At 41.8% G+C, this 23685-nt stretch overlaps 1 protein-coding gene across 5 annotated transcripts in view; it reads left to right on the forward strand.

The window, feature by feature from the left end:
* Nucleotides 1–23685, forward strand: part of Erich3 (glutamate rich 3) — a 117563-nt gene that overhangs the window by 14443 nt on the left and 79435 nt on the right. For 2 of the 5 annotated variants that reach the window (XM_031375941.1, XM_031375937.1), the window contains exons 2-3: nucleotides 19265–19358; nucleotides 21888–22013. In XM_031375941.1, coding sequence (XP_031231801.1) covers nucleotides 19265–19358; nucleotides 21888–22013 — 220 coding nt within the window. Of the gene's footprint in view, nucleotides 1–19264; nucleotides 19359–20245; nucleotides 20635–21041; nucleotides 21576–21887; nucleotides 22014–23685 lie in introns of those variants that run through there. The other 3 variants (XM_031375938.1, XM_031375939.1, XM_031375940.1) reach the window with 3 other exon arrangements.

The raw sequence follows: 23685 nt of genomic DNA on the forward strand, positions 1-23685 counted from the left end.
AACATGTAATAAGGACACATGCTCCACCATGTTCATAGCAGCCTTATTTATAATAGCCAGAACCAGGACTTTTCTTTCTTAACTGACATTTGTTTAGAAAGTTTAAGTCAGAAATTAAATTATTATTCCTGATGAAGTTGTAAGTGTAAAAGTTGGTCATTTTATTCTCTTGAAATCAATAGTTTGAAATTTCTATTAACTGCAAAAAATGTTCACTTCACCAAAATTCTGAGATATTGTTTTTTGTTTTTTTTAATTTTTATGAAATTTTATTTATTTTAATTATTTTATTTATTTACATTCCAGACCTTGCTCTCCCCTCCTGGTTTCCCCTCCCACAGTTCCTCATCCCATTCCTCCTCCCCCTTGCTTCCAAGAGGGTGCTCCCCTGGCACCAACCCTCCCCCTTCCCTGGGGCCTCAAGTCTCTTGAGGATTAGGTACACCTTCTCCTTCTGTAAGCACATAATAGCATCAGTAATAGTGTCAGGCCTATTTTCCTTCATTCTTCTGGCCCTCTGGGCTTCTCTCCTGTCCCCCTCCATACCTGATTCTGTTCTGTTTTTCCCCTCCCCTTCCCCACTCCCCTTCCCCACTTCCCTTCCCCACCCAAATCCCTCCTTCTCTCTACCTCCTATGATGATTTTCTTCCCTCTTCTCAGTAGGATTGATGCATCCTCATCTGGGCCTCTCTGCTTGTTATACTTCTTAGGGTCTGTGGGTTATATCCTACGTATTCTGTACTTTTTGGCTAATATCCACTCATCAGTGAGTACATACCATGCATGAGATGTTGCCTTTGTAACATTCATTTCTACAAATCCTTCATTCCTGTCAGTCAATTTGGGGTCCTTGACGCAGGCTAGAACTTAAGACACAGGGTGAGGGTGATGCTGACTCCAGGGTGCTGGCTGTAGGAGAAGAAGGACACTGAAACTTCAAGTTTGGGGCAGTAAAGTTGCAAGAGCATGAAGCAGCAGCCCAATCCCAGAGTCCCATGAGGGGAAGCAGGAAGGCTCAGGCAGGTTGTAGAGACTCAGGAATGGATGCGAAGCTCTGAAAGCTCTAACCCTTTCTAGGAGGCAGGAGAAGGCTTCCAACCCTCTGAAACTTGCTCTCTCTCTCTCTCTCTCTCTCTCTCTCTCTCTCTCTCTCTGTCTCTCTCTCTCTCTCTCTCTCTCTCTCTCTGTGTGTGTGTGTGTGTGTGTGTGTGTGTGTGTGTATGTTTTGTGTCACTGTGAGCAAAATACTTGAAAGAAAAACTTAGGAAAGGAAAGGTTTCAATAAAAACATTGAAAGTGGGTATATGGAGGGAAGCTAGGACAAGATACAGCTCCCAAGGATACATCCACTTCACTTCCTACTGCTTCCAAGTAGATCCGCCTCCTAAACTCTCCCTTCCCGTACAATGTCATCACAGCATGAATCCATCAAGGAACTGATGTACCTGCTTGCTCAGAGCTCTTGGGATCTGGGTGTCTCTGGAAATGTCATTACAAATGCATCCAGAAGTAGAATTTACTAATCTCATAGGTGTTTCATAATTCAGTCAAGCTAACACTAAAAATGAACAACCGTTATAAACCTGCACACATGCGTGCACACACAGACACACAGAGACAGACAGACAGACACACGAAAGAGAGAGACAGAGACAGACAGAGAGACAGAGAGAGAGAGAGAGAGAGAGAGTGAGAGAGAGACTTTGTAAAATTAGATTTTTTTTCCTGTTATTCCTTTTGTGAACTTGGGAAAGCTCATTTTTTTCTGTACCACATTTATTGTTTCCAGCCATGAGGCTGATAAATACCTCTCTTGAAGACATATTGGCACATAATAGAGATTTGATGAATGGCAACTACAGTGTATTTCTTTTGGTGTTTGTGGAAAGTGTATATTGCCTCAGCTTTTAGATTTTAATTCTTAAAGTATGTCAACCAAAAATAAACTAAGTATACTGCTCAAAACAAGAGGAGGCGTGTCCAAGATGATAGGGAGAGAGGGTGGAGAAGGAATTCACAGTTCATGAATCATCTCCTTCATCAATTGGACTATTTTTTCATTCTTTGTGGTATGTGGTGTGTGTGTGTGGTTGTATGCTGTCTTTGTGCATGTATATAGAGTGTGTGTGTACACATACACACTCAAGCATCTAGGGTGCTTTTTAAAAATTGTATTTATTTTATGTATATGGGTGCTTTGTCAGCATATATGCCTGTGTTCTATGTGTGAGCAGTCCACAGACACCAAAGATATTGGACAGCCTGGAACTACAGTTACAGATGATTGTAAGCCATCATGTGAGTGCTAGGAGTCGAACTCAGGTGCTCAGGCAGGGCTCTTAACTACAGAGTCCTCTCTCCAGGCCTGCATCTAGGCTTCTTGACAATTAAAAAAAAAGTCCAAGCAGGACATGTATTTTCAAAATAAGTTCCTTTCTAATGTCAATTACAAACAAAGAATGTTCAGATTTCTAAGCCAAGAGCACAGGAAGGAATATCTGACCTAACATTTTCACTGCCTTGATTGGCATACACTAGTACTTTACAGTCTGTCTGTTTTCACTGTGTACTCCTGGCAGCTCCAGATCTCTGTCTCTGGTTCCCAGAATGTTCACTAGAATGTATGTGTCCTTCTGTTCCTATTTAGCCAAGTCCTGCTCATTCCCTCAACCTTGGCCTGTCACCTAGGATCCTATTCAGATTTCACTTCCTGGAGACGCTGAGATACCAACCAAACACATAGGGTGCTTTGAAGATTCCACAAGACACAGACACAATGAGGCCCAGCTGCGCTGAGTATGATTTATCTGATCATACCAGCTGTTATTGGATATTTAATAACTCTGTTAGTTCTTATTATGAACCAGCCAGCTCCCCAATAATTGAGACAGTCCTACAGACTTATTTAATTGGTTTTAGCACAATTACTGGGTGACTGCCCCTAAACTATTTTTCTACACTAGACTAGCTAGCTGTGCTCCTCAAGTTACTTGTGGTTGTCCTGTCTGTGTTGGATTCACTCTATCAAGCCATTTCCTGGTTCTCCACACCCCCTCCCCCAACTGTCCCTCTGTGAAGCCCAGCCCATGAACTAAAGACCTGCCTACCTACCTCTATTCTCACTGATAATTGGCTGTCAACCAATTTTATTTATTCAGTCAGAGGAAATGGCTAGCAAAGTTTATACATCATTTGGTTTAGGTGAGAATCTGTTCGTTTGGACTGCAACCAGATCTTGAGGGCCAGCATTTAGTATTTGAATACATAGCAGCATCAAGCCAACCCCCAACAGCCAGCACCATTCTTTGGCTGGGCTATGTTCTCTGAAGGGCAGGTGCTGTGTTTACACAGATGTATGACCTCAGGAGAGCACACAGGAGGCACTCTAGGGCAGGCTGGGTTTATTGTGTCAGACTTCTCCATGGTAGGCTGGCTGAATGGCCACCCACTGGTCCTTGAGACACTATGGAGGCATAGTGGTGTCCTCAGTGGAATGGTGCAGTGGTGTAGAGCAGGCAAGTCAGGAGATAGAGGGGCTGTGTAGACAGGGGTTCTGGCTAGACAGTAGAGAAATGGGGACCCCATGGGGCTCTCTCATCTGTAGTGTTTAGATGACCACTCTCCTCCTTAAGATAAGCCTGACTTACCCTCTTCACCCCTTTACATGGCCTGGCACCTGCCCAGTTTCCTTCTCCTAGCTCAAATCTTGTTTAATTCCTGGTTTTAAGCCATGCCCTCCTGCCAATCATTCTTGATATACCTGCCTTCTGGATGATTCTAACTGTGATAGACATGCTCCTTCCAGAGCACAGGCAGACACTTAGCTAGCTCATAAGATTGTGATGTAGCTAATGTGACTACTGCAACATCCGTGCCTCTGACTAAACTGGTCATTTGCTTATGAAGTCATACTTAATTCTCACTAGAAGCTCCAGGTCGAAAAGACAGAGTTATCCTCCCCTCAGATGATGAACTGACATTAATAGCAATAAAACAACTTGTTGAAAGTCAAAGAGTATAGAGATGGAAATAGAAGAGTTGAACTAGAGCCTTCTGTTCTCAAGGGGCAGGAAATCTGAATAATAATTCACCCCCAAAGGTTAGAAGCACCTGACTTTATAGAACTATATCTTTCTCTGTGTAGCCCTGGCTGTCCTGGAACTCACTCTGTAGACCATGTTGGCCTCAAACTCAGAAATCCACCTGCCTCTGCCTCCTAAGTGCTGGGATTAAAGGCGTGCACCACCACTGCCCGGCTAAAAGAACTATATCTTAAGGGAGCCATGGGGGTGCTTGCTTTTTCACTTGATCTTAGCCAAAAGGCCGAGAAGCGATTGGTGCTTGCTTTTTCAATCTCAGCACTTCCTAGCACGTGGGAGGCAACAGCAGGCAGATCTCGGAGTTCTAGGAGAGCCTGGTCTACATAGTTCCAGGACACCTAGGACTATGAAGAGGGATGCTGTCTCAGAGAGATAGACAGAAACCAAATCTTGTGAAAGGAATGTAAACCTTGTCACAAACAAAAATATCAGGAGTTAGACACTTTACGGTCAGTTTTCATTTTTTCTCCTATAATATGCTTCATAATATGTTTAGAAACACAACAAGGACATCATGGTGTTTGCTGAATGCTGAGCTGCTGGTAGGATCACCTGTTCCATGTTTAGTACTTGCTACTGACAGGCGAGGAGGCTGAGATCTGTGTACTATGCTTATGTTTGCTGAGGTCAGAGGAAGGGCTCAATACTGACTGGGAACTGACTTGAAGAATTGAAGGTCCATAGAAGCATATAAAAATCAAAGTTCGAAATTACCTCATTGAATCTATATTTTGTTTAGAAGGAAACTGAGAGTTACCAAAGGAAAATTCAAGTTGTAGTATGAAAACAAAGGGAAGGCAAAGGGAAGAGTATTGTAACCAGTCATGACAGCTGAGGGCCTCTGCATTGTGCTACTTGGTGACGCCCACCACCTTAGCTTAGACTGAGGTGTTACCAATTCCATATTGGATTTCTAAAAGTATCCTTTCTGACTTGGCATCCTTATTACTAGTATTTCATTATTGGAGGATACCCTCCAGGTTGCAGATCTTGGCTGCCTTTAACTGTAAAGATCCCTCGCTATAAGGCAGAACATATGGCCATCCCTGACACAGATGTCACACGAGCCTCCTTTAAGGAAACATTCCTTAATCATTTGTGTCCTCTCTTGTTATCAGTATCTGCAGGGTCTACCTAGACTCGATTATAACACCCAGGTCAAGGTTGTGCCCCTCTTGAACAACACTCACTGGTGCTGAGTGTAGGTGTGAGCAGAGTCTGGCCATTTCATCCAGAGGATGGGCAGCTCTGTGGAACAACGCTTGGGTGCAGTTGGCTGGCTTGGTCTGTCTGCGGCGTGACCTCTCACTCTTCATTCTGAATCTGCCCTTTTGCTTTCATAGTACTGATACCTAGGAGACATCTTGTATCCCAAGATGCATTTCAGTATGAATACTGCACAATTCTGAGAATATCTTTCTTGAGAATAGGTAAAAATAGAAGAAAAACAATAGGTAGTAAGGAGGAGGAGGAGAGAAGAAGAAGAAGAAGAAGAAGAAGAAGAAGGAGAAGGAGAAGGAGAAGGAGAAGGAGAAGGAGAAGGAGAAGGAGAAGGAGAAGGAGAAGGAGAAGGAGAAGGAGAAGGAGAAGGAGAAGGAGAAGGAGAAGGAGAAGGAGAAGGAGAAGGAGAAGAAGAAGGCATGCTAAATGGTTATGAAGATTGGCTTTTCAGAGAAAGAAGAGCCATAAGAAAGGACAGTAGGGTACATGCAAAACAAGCTTTGCCTAACTTGTGTGGATATCAGAATGCGTGAACAGGATAATATAGAGGTTTTTCAGATTTTTTTTTTTTTGGAAGATTGCAGTCTTCCACCCTGTTCTCTGAGAAAGATATTGGCAACTAGAAATAATATGAGGTTATACAAAGAGAACAGTCTAGTTGTACATTCACGAAGAGTTGGGTGTTTTCTTCTGGCCCTGGAACACTAGGCCAGAGGAAGACTGAGTCGGCGCTCTCAGTGAGTTCTACAAAAACATGACAGTATACCTGGCTCCTAAGAGCAAGGAGACAGTACTTCACCCCAGGCGTGCCTCTTACTAACAACATGATGACCAACCTCTCAGCTCTTCGAGGTAGAAATAGGAAGAAACGGGGTTTAGGTGTAGCTCCTTCAAAGGAAGATCTTCCTGCTAATGTGGAAAGTTGTGTGTGGGAATTGGGGTGGGATCCTCAGGAGGAATTACTTTGTCAGCATGGCCTTACCTGCATGGAGGTTGGTTTTCCCAGAGTAGGTTGTCAGTAGAGAGTGAGGGTATGTGTGCACAGTGAGCTCTTCTAGCCGCCACTGAGCAGTCACCTTCTGTGGAGTCTCTAGGTTCTTCTGGCTTCACCACAGTCACCTGTTTGATGCTCTGACTCTCCAAGAAAGCGCAATTGTTATATCCTTTTCAGTGAAGGATATAAAGTATGGGGGAGGGAAGAAGCTTGTGTTTGGTCACCAACCTACTAAATAAATTATAGCTAGTGCAAGCATGCTCTGCTTCTAAGGTATGAGCAGGGGGATGTTGATTGCAAAATCATGATAGCCTGCCCAAGCATCCCTTCTTTAGAACTTCTGCGCAGCTGCCACAGAAACCTCTGATCCTAAGAAAATGGGCCACACTGTCTTTTAATTACTTTATTTTTTATTAATTTAATTTTATTATTACAAGCAGGCATATTTTTATTATTTATTTTTTTCTTTGAGAGAATGTTTCTCTCTCTTGAGTTTTATTTTTATTTTATATGTATGGGGATTTTGTCTGTATGTACGTCTGTTCACCACATGCATGAGGAACCCTCAGAGACTAGTAATGGATGGATGTGAGCTACCATGTAGATGCTGGGAATTGAACCCTGGTCCTCTGGGAAGAGCAGCCAATGCTCTTATCCACTGAGCCACCTCTCCAGCCCCCTCTGTTGGAGTTTTAAGTACTTATGTTTTGTTAAGTCAATGCACTGCTCGCGTGTTTCCATCGCCTTTTGTAATTGTCCCTTCACAGCCTCCATACGGGTTAGTCACTCACTGAACAGACATCTCAGGTCCCTCCTCCAGGCCACCTTCACAAACTCACTTCAGTTCAGCAGTGAAAGCACAAAGGTTCTCACTCATGGGCAGGTCATGCCAGCACATGTGAAATGAGCATACGCCAGACATGTACCCTTTTTTATTTATTTTTATTTTTATTAGATATTTTCTTTATTACATTTCAAATGTTATCCCCTTTTCTGGTTTCCCCTCTGAAAAAACAAAAAACCCTATTCCCTCCCTACTCCCCCTGCTCACCAACCTACCCTCTCCCACTTCCTGGTCCTGGCATTCCCTTATACTGGGACATAGAGCCTTTACAGGACCAAGGGCCTCTCCTCCCATTGATGACCAACTAGGCAATCCTTTGCTACATATGCAATTGGAGCCATGAGTCCTATCATGTGTAGTCTTTGGTTGGTGGTTTAATCCCTTGGAGCTCTGAGGGTACTAGTTAGTTCATATTGTTGTTTAAAGACATAGAAGGTTTAAAGGAAAAGACCTCAGAGCCATACAGCACATCTTACTTGGAGCTGGTGTGTCCCAGGCACATTGCCACACAAGGCTTCCTATTGGTTGATCTCTGAGCACTGTCAAGCTGCCTTGCTAGACACTGGCACAGTTGGAGACCGAGTTTTTAACTAGTCATTTTGAAGCACTATACTAAGGCTATAAATAAAATGATATTATGGCTCACCTCTGGATGCATTGTGAGAATATACTGGTAGAAATTGTAAATCAATATTTAGCATAATTGCTGAGACCTGACAGGTTTGGATACAAATAAAAGTACTGTGTGATGTAATAGAAGAGTCCCGGAATGGTATCTGCTCAATTGTCCCTGTCGAGTTGTGGGCTTCAGAGTTCTGCTCTAATTTTAGTTGGCAAGAATTTTCTTATGAAAGGCTGGAAATTAATTGACCTTCACATTCATTGTTCTGCATTTGTTTTCCTCCAATTTCCTCAGAAGGATGTATTTCACCCCCACCTTCAAGGGACTTTGGGTTTACTTAGACAGTTCTCAGCCCAGTCTTCCTTGGCAACACATATGAGACTTCCATGGTGTAGACTGTGGTCAATATGTATTAACCAAAATAATTGACAGGATATATCTAAAATATCTACAATGGGCTGCTAGGAATGAATGTTTCAGGGTTACTTTGACCCTCATCTAACTATGATGTATTTTTGTGGATTTTGCTTTTAAAAATGCTCCACCCCGATCTTGATTTTGGTCTGACCACCAATTAAAAACAAACAAAAAACAAATAAAAAACAAATAAAAAACAAGCAAACAAACAAACAAACAAACCCCCACAAAACTTTTAATTGGGCTAGTCATTATGGTTGTCAGTAACTGCTATATGTACATCATTACATGATGATCTCCAGTTACACCCATTTTCCAAAAAATGATAGAAATTCATTTTTCTTTGCCTTTGCTTTTGATGGGCACCTGGGTTGATTCTATAACTCATCAAATGTGAATAGAGCTTTGCCAAAATGGTGGTGCAGGGGATGTACCTTCCTGTGGTATAGCTCCGTAATGTGGAGGCTCTAATTGTAGTCCATTTGAGTATTCTCCATGCCAGTTCCCAGTTCCACCAGCAGCATATGAGGTTCTCTTTCTCTCACCGGTATTTTTTATTTGTTTCCTTGATGATGACCATTCTGACTGGGATGAGAAAGAATCTCTAGTTCTGCAGTGCATGCCTGTGTTGTCTGAGGGTGTCACACACTCTATCTCATGTTTATTGGCACACTGGGATGAGAAAGAATCTCTAGTTCTGCAGTGCATGCCTGTGTTGTCTGACGGTGTCACACACTCTATCTCATGTTTGTTGGCACGAGTACTGCTTTAGATAACTGTCCCTTTAGCCTGTTTGCTGACTGGGTTGTTTGTTGTTTTGCAATTTAGTTTTTGAGTTCTTTATGTGTCCTCAATATTAATCCCCTCATGTACGACTAGCAAAACATTCTTTTATTCTGTCAGCTGTCTCTCTGTTCAGCCAGTTGCTCTCTTTTCTATGCAGCTTCGGGAAATACAATCTTAGCTGTCTTCTTGGTATTGTTTCCTTAGTGATCCGAGACTTTTCCAGTAGTTCTTGTCTGTGCTCATGGTTTTAAACTATTTCCTTTGCTCTAACATTTCAGAGCTTCAGGTCCAATGGTTAGAGCTATTGGTGCACTTTGACTTATGTCTGACTTATGTCTAGGCTGAGAGGCAGTGCTCTGGCTTCCTCCCCTAAGGAGTGATACTCAGTTTCCTAAAGCACTGGTTGAAGAGGCTGTCTTTCCTCCAAAGAATGGAGAATGGAAAATCAGGTGTCTCTGCATGGATTCGCTCCAGCCCTCATGTTCTGGTCACTGACAATTGCATCTGCTTTTGAGTGAGCAGCATGTGTGTTGTTTTCTGGCTCTGTAATATGGCTTGAGGTTTTTTTTTCTTTTTTTCTTTTTCTTTTTTTGGACATTTGGAATAGTTGTACTTCCAACTATTTTCCCCCTATTGTTTCTTCAATTTCTGTGGAAAATGTCACTGGAAGTCAGATAAGAGTCCGGTGGGAGCTGTTGATCATCTTTGGTGACGTACCCATCGCCATGGTATTGATTCTGCCAATCCATGACCATGCCAATCCTTTGCAACTTGTAAAGTCCCCTCAATTTTTTTCACTGTCTAAAAATTGTCTTTGTAGGGGTCTTCTAGTTTTTTTGTCATTTTCTTTCTAAGTATTTTTTTCAGCTATTGTAGATGAGGGTTCACTGACTTTGTTTCATGCTAAGGTTTGTCATTGGTGTATAAAAAGATACCAGATTTTGAATGTTGATTTTTTTTTTTTTGTATCCTGCTACTTTGCTGGAAGTGTAATTATTTCTAAGAGTTTTCTGGTAGAACATACTGGGTTAAACATGGATATGATTTTATTGTCTGCAAATAGGGATGATTTGATTTCCTGCTTCCTCATCTGTATTCTTTGCATTTATTATTTTTTTTATTGCTCTAGCTCATTCTTAGAAGACTATCCTGAATAAGAGTGAAGAAAATGGACATAGAAATAGTTTTAGGTTTTTCCTGCTTAGCCTACTATTGGTTACTGGTTTGTTGTATAGTCTTTATTATCTTGGTATAATCCCGTTCTCCACAGGCTTCAGTCATCTAGGAGCTATAGTGTTTTCCAGATCCCATTTATGCATGTATTCAGACAATCAGGCGATTTCTATTCTTAACTCTATTAATGTGCTCAATCGCTTTTATTGATTTGCTTATGTTCTACTATCTCTGCATCCTGCAGTGATGCCCAGATAGCTGTACGAATGATCTTTTGTATGTGTAATTGAATTCAGTTTGCAAACATTTTGTTAAAAGTTGATACATCTATGCTCATCAGGGACATCAATATACAATTTTACTTTTTGCTGTGCTCATACACATTGCTCTCAGGGTAGTGCTAGCTTCAAAAGATGAATCTTTGGATATTTCTTTTTTATTTTAAAAGATTAAATACTTATTTATTCATTATTCTTATGTTTATGCTATGGCACCATGTGAACGTCAGGTTACAATCTAGGGGCTCAGTTCCCTCCTCCTAGCACGTGGTCCTAGAGGTTAAAACTCAGGTGATGAACCTTACTGGCAATGCTTTTCCCCACGGAGCCTCCTCACGGACCCCTCATCTATCCCTCATAATTTATGGAATGGTTTGAGAAACACTGTTTTTACTATGTTATGTCGGCAGTGGTCTATCAGGCCCTAAGTTGTTTTCTTTGTAATTAACAGACTAATTAGTGCTTTATTAATTAACAGACAAATAATTACTTCTTTAGTTGCATTGCTTGTTATAGAACTGTTTAAGTTTTAATTTTCATTTTTAAATTTTGATTTTAAATTTGGTAGGCCATATATGTCTATGAATTTATATATTTCATCTAAAAATTTCAATTTATTGGAATACAGATTTGTAGAGCAAACCCCAGTAATTTTCTGAATTTTATTGGTGTTTGTTGTTATATCTCGTTTTTCATCTCTAACTCTATTAATTTGTATCCTCTCTCTCTGGTTAGTTTGGATAAGGATTTATTGATCATAATCAGATTCTTTTAAGGACTTACTCTATTATTTCACTGATTCTTCATATTATTCATCTCCATTATATTAATATCTGTCTTGACCTTCATTATTTCTATCTATTGTTTTTATATTAAGTTGTTTTTTACTTCAAAGTCTTTAACATGAACTCACTGAATTACTCATTTGAGAGGTCCCTGATTTTCTTTTCCATTTTAGCAGTTATAGCTATTCTCTCTTAGAACCACTTTTATCTCACTGGATCCTTTTGTGTTGTATTTTCATTCAAATATAAGAATTTTGAAAGCTTCCCTCAGATTTTTCAATGATCTGTCATTCAAGAGGAGCAGGTCACCCCTCAGCAGTGTGTGAATTTTCTATTTTTTTCCTATTGACTTCTAATTTAATTGCACTGGAATAAGACGAAAATCAGAAAATTATTTTAAATGTTTTGTTTTTTGTAGAAACTTGCTTTATGCATTAAAATATGTTCTGTTTTATAGAATGTGCCATGACTTTCTGAGAAGAATGTATATTCTGTAGCGCTGAGAGAAACAATACAATTGATCTATAATGACATAGAACACTTGGGTGTTTTTTACTTTTATTTTTAATTTTTTGGTCTGGATAACCTATCTATGGGTGAAAGTGGATTGTTGAAATCAACCCCGTTATTGTGCTGGGGTCAGTCTGTGCCTTTACATCCAGTAGTGTTCATAAACTTGAATGCCAATGTTTAGTACAAGAGTGTTTAGAACTATGATGTGCTTTAGATGGAGTGGCCTCTTCAGCAATACAAGGCAGCCTTCTTTATCTCAGCTGGTTTATTTGGTTTTAAAAGACCCCTCAAGAGAGGAGACCCTCACTCTAGTCTCGGGATTACACGACCCCCACAAAACTCTCGAGAGACTGATCTTGCTGCAAACACATGAAGTTTATTCGGGAAACCAGTGCACTGGGGCCGAGCTTGTAACCCACGCAGGGGCAGAGGAGTTCGACCCCTAGCTCAAGAAGTGTAGGGTATTTAAAGAAGAAAACCACAAACCAGGGGGAGTGAGGGGGAATTCCAACCCAAGGTATTCAGTCAGTTAAGGAGGGGAACATACTCATTTTAGGAAATGTAATCTTCGTCTACTGGTAGGCAGGGTGGAGAGCCTCATGAACCAGTTGACCTTCATTCCTAGTTCCACCTTCATTGTGGCTCAACCAGGAGGGGCAGGTCTTGGGAACCAGAGCCCTGAGGCTCTGAGTTAGCCAAGTTCCTGGAACCCAGAGCTCTGAACCGGCTGACCTGCATTCTTAGTTCTGTTCAGTCTGCTAGGGGTCATAAAAAATCTTTTTTATATTTTCTATACCTTTCAGTTTGAACTTCTTCCTCTATGGTCATGATTCATAGACTTGATTTTTCAAAAAGCCCTATAATTCTTGGATATTTTGTTATTACTCTTTTTCATCTATCTATCTATCTATCTATCTATCTATCTATCTATCTATCTATCTATCTATAAAATTTGTCTACTTTATCTTTAAGCCCTGATGTCCTTTCCTGCACTCAATCCACTCTATTGGTAACTGGTAAGGCTTAATTGCCTCCTCTCCCTGCCCCCATTGACTGAATGTTTCATTTACAAAATTTCAATTTGAATTTTTCCAGGTTTCCTATCTCTTTACTAAATTACTAAATTCCTCTCTCATATCCTGTGTTGACATTTTATTTCATTCAGCTATCTGTTCTCTGAGTTTATTACTTTTCGTGCTTATTTTATGTTGTTGAACATTCTTTAATAATTCTTTTGAATTCTTTGTCTGGGACATCATCAAGGTTACTCTCATTGGAGTCTATTTTTGTGAGTTGGTAAGTTTTGAAGAAGTCATTTTGCTTAACTCTTGTTTAGCGTGTATTTCTCAAGTTAGATCTGTGCTTCTGGGATCAGGGTGATGATTGGGATTTTAAAAGTTGTTTGTGTTCTTTCAGTAGACATTCTTCAATGGTTTCTTTTTTTCATTAACTAGTTTACTTATTCATTCTCTTTATATCCTGATTGCATCTTTTTACACCCCCCTCTCCTCCCAGGCCCACCCTCACAAACACTTATCCCCACTACCCCCTTCCCTTTTCCTCAGAGAAGGGGAACTCCCCCTTCTCTGTATCCTGGTACTTCAAGTCACAGCAGGACTAGGTTCACCCTTGCCCACTGAGTCAGACTAGGCAGCCCAGCTAGGGGAAGGAGATCCAAAGGAAGGCAACAGTCAGAGACAGCCCTGATCCAATTGTTAGGGACCCACATGAAGACCAAACTGTGCATCTGCTACCAATGTGTAGTGGATCTAAGCCCAGCCCCTGCATGCTCTTTGGTTGGTGGTTTAGTCTCTGTGAGCCCTAATGGACCTAGGTTAGTTGACTCTGTAGATCTTTTTACAGCATCCTTGACTCCTCTGGATCTCTCAGTCCTAACCTGGACTCCTACACAAGACTTCCCAAGCTCAGCCTGATGTTTGACTGTGGGTCTCTGCATCTGTTTCCATTAGCTGCTGGGTGGAGCCTCTCAGAGGACAGTTGTGCTAGGCTCCTAGCTGCAAGCAAAGCAGCGTATCTTTAATAGTGTTGGGTTGGCTCTCTCTTACGGGTTTGTTTTAAGTTTTCTGTTTGCATTTCTTCTCCTCTTCTCCATCTGCCTTTAGTTGGGCCTGTCTTGCATCTTCCCTTCATCTTTATTGGTCCCTCTCATAATGACTTTTCCATCTTCTGCTGTTCTGCTGCTCTCCTGATGCTCCTGTACTGACGGGGAGCCTGGGTCTACTCTTCTTCCTCCAGACCTCAGTACCAGGCAACTCAGTGTCCCACACACTGTCCTTGTTCCTTTACTTCCCAAAAGTCATGGAAGTTGAGGGACTTACTGTTTGTAATTCCTCATTATGTATTTTCATGGTGGCCTCATCCATCAGCTGTGGTGGTTACACTCCTGGAGTCTGGTGGATGGGGATCATGCAATATCCTCAGCATGGGCTGAGAAGTAAGATACTGTGATGCCCCAGTGCAGTAGGGAAGAGGAAATCTTAACTCTATTACAAGTCAGTACTGCTGAAACACTGTGGTGTCCTGTAGTAACAGCCAAAGTGTGTTAAAAATTGGTACAGAAAATGGGGTGCAGTTGTCCTAAGTGCCTTTAGGTGTATGTGTGGTGGGTTGGAGATGCATAGCAGGCAGAGTTCACAGCATATTGAGGTGCATGCTAGGTGTGTCCATTTCTTACTAGTCTCAGGGTTATGATAGAACATTTGGCAAAAGCCCAGTGAAGGCAAGGGTTACTTTGGGTCACAGTTGAGCATGCAGCCTCCCATAGCAGGTGGTGGTCACATGGTGTTCACAGTCTAGAAGCAGGGAGATAAAAGCTGGTGCTCAACTTGCTTCATGCTTTGTATAAGTCCATGCCTCCATCTCATGGGACAGTGCCACTCCGATTTAAGACAGGCTTTCCCACTGAAATGAACATAATCTAGAAGCTCTCTTTTAGACATGGCCAGAGGTTTGTTTCTGTGATGGTCCTAGGTCCCACCAGGTTGACTTCAAGATGAACAGGCACAGAGGAAAAGACAATATGGCACTGAAGGGCATGCAAGAGCTGGTTAGGAAAAAGTTTGCATCTTTTAATGAACATGTACTTGGATTAGGAGTGCTGGAACATTACATATGTTAAAGCCAGTCTAATGTAGCCTCAATGGATCTGAGGAAATGCTTTATTTGAAACTGAAGGGCAAATAATCTTTGTTGTTAATTGGCAGAACACTTGATGAACCTGTGTCTAGGCTAGAGTTTGTGGAAGTGGAAGGACAGAGGCAGAGGAAGTTAGGTTACCTGCTCCAGTGACAGGGCTGATAATGGGGGAGGTGGACCAAGCAGCACCAGGAGTCAGCTATCTACCTAACACCTCCCAAAGGCAGACAGGGGCTGGAGAAATGAACTCCTCATTGTGGTCCAGCAGGGGTTATTGCCTTCAGAAGGAGCTCCCAGCACTGACTGTCACCTTGTTTGGGAAGTTCCCGTTTTAGAATGTGGAAGAGCTGGCATGTTACTTATTGCTCGTCTCTTAGGACCCTAAGTACAATTTTAACTAATTAGTGTGTGTGAACATGCAGGCACACATGAGATCTTGGTTGCCAAGCCCGTGTGCAAGCACTTGTAAGCACTGAACCACAAAGAAACTGGGCAGGACAGTGTTCTTGAGTGAATTAGACTGTGGTATAGAGAGCAAACGTGAGTTCATATAAGCACATATGGTCTGTACGCGTACATCTCTGGACTCTCCAGTACAGTGGCATCTCTGCACCCTCCCTTACACAACGATCTGAAAATATCAGCAATCTCAATGATGTTGGTGACTAATGATGCTGATTGTGCCTCTCCTTTGCTTCAGATTTTTATGGGACAGACTTGCTGTTTGGGGCCAGATGGAGGAACTGTTCAGAACTGCTGAGTTTCATTTCTATAGATCCCTGTTTATACATCCTGCCTGGTGGGTGGTGAGGGTTCCGGGACTTGTGCTGAAAAGCTGCATCTGGAAAAGCAGGGCTCACAATGACTCAGCATCAGGCTCTGAAAGAAGCAGGGTGTGCGTGCGTGGAAGCTGGGAAGCAGACCAGCACAAACACAAACACAGCATGCTTTGTTTCCTCTTGGGCACTCTTCCAGTTCCTGAATCCAGAGATCAGACCTTGTGCACCAGGAACTTGGGGTTACCCTTCATTAAAAAAAAAAGACAAGAAAACTACCAAGAGTGATTGGTAGGCTCTAGGTGAATGGCATGACCTTTTAGTGAAGTGATTCAAATGGGATCAGTGACGGACAGTAAGCAAGAGAGATCACAGGTCAGCCGCAGGCTCACGTTGAAGGTCAGCTTTGACAACTGAAGCAGACACAGGGAAAGAAGTAGTCTGGTCACCACACTGAGGTCAGGTAACTTTATCTCACCCAATGCGTAAAACAAAATCTGAAAATGTATAGTGAAAGTGGACAGAACAGAGCTCTGCTAACCTGTGTGTGTGACCTGGTCAGTTGATCTCTTATAACTGGGTTTATGTTGAGACCTTGTGTTGTCAAGTATAGATGTTACAAACACAAAACAGAGTTACACACACACACACACACACACACACACACACACATTATAATTTTGTGTTGGGCCACATGTGGCTCATAGAGTAGAAGCAAAGGCTCATTAGAAACAAAGGGGAGCCAAGGGGCCACACCAAACACACAGAAAGAGTAAAGACAAAGGAATCAGACCCCAGACTAGGATCTTTTCTCTAGAAACAGAGTCTTGCTGAGCAGAATGAGGCTGACAATTTAAATTATCTATTGAAAATTGACCATTGAGCTAGGTGTATACATCATTCACTAGATACAATTTCTTTTCTTTTCTTTTTTTTATGGTTTCTGTAGACAAGATTTTTCTGTATCGCCCTGGCTGTCCTGGAACTCATTCTGTAGACCAGGCTGGCCTCGAACTCAGAAATCCACCTGCCTCTGCCTCCCAAGTGCTGGGATTAAAGGCGTGTGTCACCACTGTCCGGCTAGATACAATTTATTAATTAATTTATTAGTCTACATTTCTAGCCTAAATACAAACCTATTCAGTCATTGTCTGAAAATGCAGTCATGAATGCAGGGTGAGCCTGGTAGGTATGGCGTGGCTGCCAAGTTATTCTGACTATGTGATCCAGGATAGTGTCTGTGGAAAGAATTCTTTTATAGGCAAAATCCCAACCAGGGACCCACATTTTTCCCTAAATAGGAATAAATAGAAAATGGATGAGTATAAAAATGTCCAGAAGCCTCAGTCAGACTGAGGGTGGGCCGTCCTCCACACATACTCCTCCAGCCTCAGTGGGACTGGGGCACACCCTGTACACACAGCACACACTCCTCCAGCCTCAGTGGGACTGGGATGCATCCTGCACACAGCACACACACTCCTCCAGCCTCAGTGGGACTGGGGCACACCCTGTACACACAGCACACACACTCCTCTGGAAGGAGCTGAGAGAACAGAGGAAGATTATAATTGGGTGGTACCAAAGGTGACTGGGCATTGGTGTCAGAACCTAAATATTTAACAAGTTATGAAGCCTGAATTAGAAGAAGGGCTGCTTTGTTCATCAATAGTGAGGCGGAGGCCCTTGTCTTCCCAACTTTTAAGTCTCACTTTATTTAATCAGGGTTTCAGCACTTCTATTACAAAAGTATTGTTTTTAATTTTTTTTAACATGGACTTGCAAGACAGACAAAAGACTGTATATGAGATTGCCGTAATGATTTATCTTAGGAATCTGTGAACTGTGCAATCGAGATTGTTAGGACTAAGAGGCACCTGCTCACCTTTTGGAAAGGAAGAGCTGAAAAGACATTCTGAGATTCAGAAAGGATAAGGGATATGAGGCTGACCTTTCAGAGACAGGAAACCTTTGATGAACTGTAGGATACCAAGACAGTTCATTTAAAAGATGGCTTCAAAGCATCATCGAAGGCTGGTTTTATGTGTGCCTCGGTGAGACTCTCGGGTTGTCCTTTACATAAACCCAGGGAAAGAATGGTTTCCGCAGTTGTCCTTGTCTGCCGCCTTCATGTGGCACCTTGGCTTCTGGGCTTTGTTACAGCTTTTCACTCTTTTTTTGACAAAATTAAACTTTCCTGACCATTTTGGCAGCATGGAACTTTTCTGAGATGGGTTGTTAAGGAGAAGAGAGACAGGAAAAGGTCACCAATTTAATCTCCACATAATTAAGGTCTTGGAAACAGCTAAATAAAATTCCTGTTAACATTCTCTCCAGTCTATGAGTCCCTACTCTAGTGCCAGAAGATGTTAAAAAGTAGCTGTCCAAGTGTTCCGGGTGCAAATCCTTGCTGCATTTTATGTATTTTTTTAGGATAGGATTGTGGTAAGGCTTGATGTATACATGCATACACACATATGTATATACATATATACACACATATATACGTATAATGTCTGCATGTACACAGTGCATAATAAGTGTGCATGTGCACACTGTTTCAGGTGCATAATAAAATTAGGTTTAAAGAGCAAAAGTAGTTTCCAGTTTTCAAGTATGAATTGTAGACTGAGCCTAAGCATGTATTAAGGTATACTATGTAGCCAAGAATTCAGTTTGTTCTAAGTTGAGGGAGTCTCATTATATAGACCAGGCTGGACTCCAATAGAAATCCTCCTGCTTCTATGTCTTGAGTGGAATATTGGGATTTAAGATATGTGTCACTACGTCTATCTTCATTTAATTCTTTAAATATCCTGAAAATCTAAGATATTCCATACATTAAAGTTTTGGTACTAGACACTGGGTTAATAAAATTGTCTAGATGAATATGAATAAGTTGAGAAGTCAAAAATGTTAAGGTATAAGCTAGGACTTTATGTCAATAAGAAAAAAATCCCTCAGAAAATAGTATCTTTATTTATTCAGGATATTTACAGTTTAAGATCATAGCAGACAACATCAGGAGGTGCGCTGAGAATCAAGGGGTGCACTTAGTCTTTAGAGCCAGGGGGAGAGGACTGCAAGTGAGGAATCCTATATTGTGGAATGAGATATGTAACACGGTGTTTCCTGCTGTGGAGAAAGAGTCACATAGAAGCCAGAGGCACACCAGGGGCTGCACTTGAGTGTCAGCGATTCCTGGAGGATAGTCGGGAAGAGAAGCATGGGTGTGAGGTGTCTGGGTTTAGGGTGCCCAGAGGTGCAGAGGAGTGCTGAAGCAGCTGCTGCTACCCTGTCCTGCCCCACTGCTGAGCTCTCTCTGGCCTTTCACCCACATTTTAAGTGCTCATTTCTGGTTTTCACTTTTGTGTAACCCAAACCAAGATGGTTCCCTGCCTCTTACTATAAGACCTGGAACGGACAGCCTCTCAGCTGGCTGTTATGCCTGTCTTCAAATGCCTCGTTGGTTGTCAGCTGTTGAATCTGTCTACAAATGCATGGCAGTAGAGTGCTTGCCTAGGCAGTGTTGCCAAGAATGGCCTTGGTTATCCAGCAGCCCTCATAAAATCTTAATGGTTTCTCCTTTCTGCTTCAGATTACTTGCAACATATAACAGCCTCACGGATAAACACCTGGCTGGGTATTTTAACAATACCAGGATCCGGCGGCACCTCCTAAGATCTGGACTGGTAAGATTGCTCTGAACTCTGCTTGCTTTCTTCTTCAATTAAGTCCGAAGAGTTCCAACCTTTCTTAGACTTCCTTTGAGTCTGTGACATCTTTTTCTCCTAACTAATTCTGAAAAATTACTTCCTTTTTAACTTCTGATTTATTTATTTGGAGCTCTTTCTAAACCAAGGAGAGAGGTTACAATGGCTACTAAGGAAACATAAATTATTGATGAAAAGTCCCTGAGAGATTTCCACAGCATAGTTGACTTGCTTATTTATTCATTCATTCGGCACATAGTCTATGGACCAGACACTGTTAAAGAGCAAGGGCAGAGAAGACTCTTGTTTCAGAAAAAAACATATTGTTTTTAATACTCATAGAATATGGTGTGGCAAACATAAACAACTTGCTTCCCTTTCTGTCTTTTCTTTTTTTTTAATTCTTTGAACTTTCGCTTCCCTGTGATGGTTTATTGATACCTTAGTGCCTTCCATCTTCTTCAAAGCCCTTCTTCCCATGCACATTTCTGCTCCTTCAAATGTGTATTCAGTGGAAAAATCTAACTCAAACACCCTTATGGTTTTCCACTGAAAGAGAAGGGGTGTGGCTCTAGCCTGTGCTGGCTGTTTGCTTTCTTAAAGTATAGCCTTGTTTTCATGTTGAAAGAACTGTATTGTGTTTCTAACTGTTGTTTGAGTGTTTGGTAAGGGCTAGATGGAGCTCAGGAGAAAGTCCTTCACAGCCTCTTGGGGCATTGTTCTCAGAAGGGTGAGGTGAAACCTGGCTCTGCCAGGAGCAAGACTTTTATGTACACCACTTGCAGCCCAACTTCCTCAATTGTGACATGAAGGCAAACCCCTACCCCCACCCCTACCTCACACACCACCACCACCATCACCATTGCTGTTAGGGACCTGCAGTGAGTCACTCTGTAATCACTGTGTGACTATGAACACTGTGAGCTTCATGCTAGTTGGGCAGGACTCTGTGTTTACTTAATACTATCCTTAAGCATGTAATGAACACTTGTTACAAGTATGACAAGTCAGGTAAGGACAGCGTGGCTCCTTTCTCTAAAGTAATGGATCCAGGAAGAGGCCCGCAGCCTGCCGTGCTCACATCAAATGGACACTCCTTAGAAGATCTGAGTTTGAAACTCGCCCCAGACCAGTGGGATTTGCTGATTCTTGCTCCCTTTGTGGGAATTTATATCCACTTCACTCAGAGTGTAAGCACTGTGATTATCCAGGGGCTTCCTGCCTAACTGGGGAGAGAAGACAATCGCAGAGACAGGTAGGTAACAATGACACAGTCAACTGCCAAGGGCAATGGCAGTCAGGACAGCCTAACTTCAGACACTTTGCAGTGACATGAAGTTGGTGGGCAGTACATTCTACACACCTTCAGTGGGTTATCTGAAGTAATAGGAAGCAACAACAATATAAAAATTACAACTAAAATTGAAGAAGGGAATTAAGAACATGAATGTGGGGTCTGGGAAGATGGCTCCCTGTTAAGACCATCCACCTGAGCATACAGAGCAGCTTATAACTTCCAGCAACTCCAGCTTCCGGGTATTTAATACCTGTGGCCTTGGCAGTTATCCTCACTCGCATGCACACAGGCACACATGCACGCACACACACACACTTAAACATAAGAGAGGGAATGTGAAGGTGGCTTGTATTTAAACTTAACAGGAGCATGTTGAGGGGGGTGGCATAGGACCAGGCATGAGGACAGCAGCTCTTACGAGGAACTCAGCGGACGACAGCAGATGGAGCCCAGATACAGTCAAAAGAAGCGAAGGATGAGGAGCAGAAGTCTACACTCTGGGACACACTGATCCCTGCTGTGACCAATATAAAAGAAGAAGCCTATCCACACTTCCGTGTAATTTGTAAAATTCTAAATCATAGCAAATTAAATTATGTTCTGGGCTGCAAAGTGGAGGAAGGAAAAGGCAGGGAGCAAAGAAAGTAATGAAACCAATTATTTCTGAAGACAAACCAAAGGCTTCCCCAGTCGCTCGCCTGCCTAGGCCCTGCCAGGGTTTCCTGTGAGCCGGCAGGCCTTCTCTCACAAGCTCTTTCAAGGTAGCACCTCCTCTTCCCAGGGAGCTTTCAGGAGACGGAAAAGAACACCTGGGTTCCATCACTGGAAAATTGTTACTCTAATGAAAACCTTGTTTTAAACATCAAGTGTACCACCTGTGTGTGTTTTCACACTGACAGGTAAGTGAGACTTCCTTTTTCCTTTCTGCTTGATGAAATATTCATTAAAAGCAGAAGTTCATTAGTGACAATGGTATTCTCCTTAGGCCTTGAAAAGGCCACTTTCTTCTCTCTTTCTCTTCTCCTCTCCCTCTCTCCCCCCTCTCCTCCCCCTCCCCCATCTCTTTGTTTCTCTCTCTCTCCTACCTCCCCCTCTCTTTCCTCTCTCCCTTCTCTCTTTGCCTTTCTTGGAACCTAACAATACATTTTGCTACTTTGTATTTCTTTGAGCATTTTACTTATCTATTCACACTTTTTATTCTCTCACCACAGATCACGAGAAGTGGAAGGATACTTTCTGAAAAGGAATACAAAATTAACAACATGAAGCAGGATCACCAAAAATACATCCGAGAGTGCTTAGCCCGGGCCATTTTCCACAAAGTTCTTGATATGGAGGTGCGAGCATTTCCTCCCTCTGTACGACTAATGATTGCGCAACTCTTCCTAAACTTCACAAAAAAGGAAATGGACTAAAGGAACTTGGTCCATTCCTAAGTAGCTAGGAGCTCTAGATTCTCAAGTTTTTCCTCTTTTTTAGTTCAGAAGAAATATGGACATGATTATAAAGTTTGTGATATTTAATTTTCTAAATGTAGATTTTTAAAATCCACAATGGCTACCCAGTCCTCGCCATCTGTACCTTAATTTCCATTCGCTAAAAAAAGTGACATCTGTTTAAATATCAGTAATTCCAGTGCCATGAATTATCCCAGACCTGTTTTTTTTTTTTTTTTTTTTTTTTTTTTTTTTTTTTTTAAGGCTCCATAGCTCAGCCGTATGTTAGGTTTCACAGAATAGGCATTGAAACATCTGCTGTCCCTCCTACTTTAGGACACATTGGTCAGCACGGATTTACAGGCTGAGCATCAACACGTTTTGTGGAATCTGACATTGCACTTTTAGTGGGCTATGAAGCTGACCTGATAAATTCTTGCAGCTCTGCTCCACAAAACTGTAGTTTCAATCATCAAGCACCATTTAGTCTTTGTGAGAAAAGACACCACTCCTTGGCTCACCCGCACAGCAGTGAACCAGAGATGCAGCTTGGAAAGTCTCTGACCAGAGATGCAGCTTGGAAAGTCTCTGACTTGTGGGTGCGTTAACATTTTTGAACCAATATCGAAATTATCAGTAAACCTGCAACAAACAAGTCTAGTAGCAGTGAAAATATTTGTTATTATGTTGACTGAATCATTACATCAATCATTCAGAATGCTCACTTAAGATATATATTGCACATATACAGTTTCTGCCTACTTAACAATTCCTTTTTAAAATTTCAGATCATGTCCACAAATTACCTAGACTCATTGTTGACAGCCCCAGATTTGCTGATTGTAAATGCATCTGTGGGAATGGTACAATTCTGCTAAAGTATAAATAATATATAAATATAAAATATAAATAATTATGCTATTAAATTAACCCCTGATTTCTAGCTTTAGAAGTGCTGAGTTCAATGTTGGCCAAATCCTTAGAGTTTGTAGGTACATCAGATACATCAGAACTGTCACATATATTTTCAGTTGAGCCTCATATACTAACAACATATAATTACATTTGAAAGAATATATAGTTATTATAATATGGAATTTGACCTCTAATCTGAAAATCTGACATCTGTGAAGACAGTTCACACTTAGTAGAGAAGCTGAGAGTCCTGAGTTCAAATTGTCAGCACCTACAGATAAGACCTGCTACGGTCACACACATGCCTGTAACTCCATCCTACCGACTGAAGATGGCTGGGACTTACTGCCAGCTTAGTTCTGGGTTCAGTGAGAGACCCTGCCCAAAGGGAATAGGATGGAGCAGGACATCTGGTGCATTCTTCTGATCTCCGCACGAGCACCCAACACATTCAGTTCATACAATGCATATTTCACACACACAAACCCACATGTACAGTTAGAAAGATAAATATGAGATGCTCAGAATTTGAAAATATTTTAAACATAATATTTGTGTTTCAGGGTTTTGGCTTTCAGAGGGCTCTGCATGTTCAGGTTAGGAGTGTTTAATCAATAAAGTCTACAGACATCTACAAACGTGAAAAACAGTGAATTGA

This window comes from Mastomys coucha, unplaced genomic scaffold (genome assembly GCF_008632895.1).
Source record: "Mastomys coucha isolate ucsf_1 unplaced genomic scaffold, UCSF_Mcou_1 pScaffold16, whole genome shotgun sequence".
NCBI classification, from domain to species: domain Eukaryota; kingdom Metazoa; phylum Chordata; class Mammalia; order Rodentia; family Muridae; genus Mastomys; species Mastomys coucha.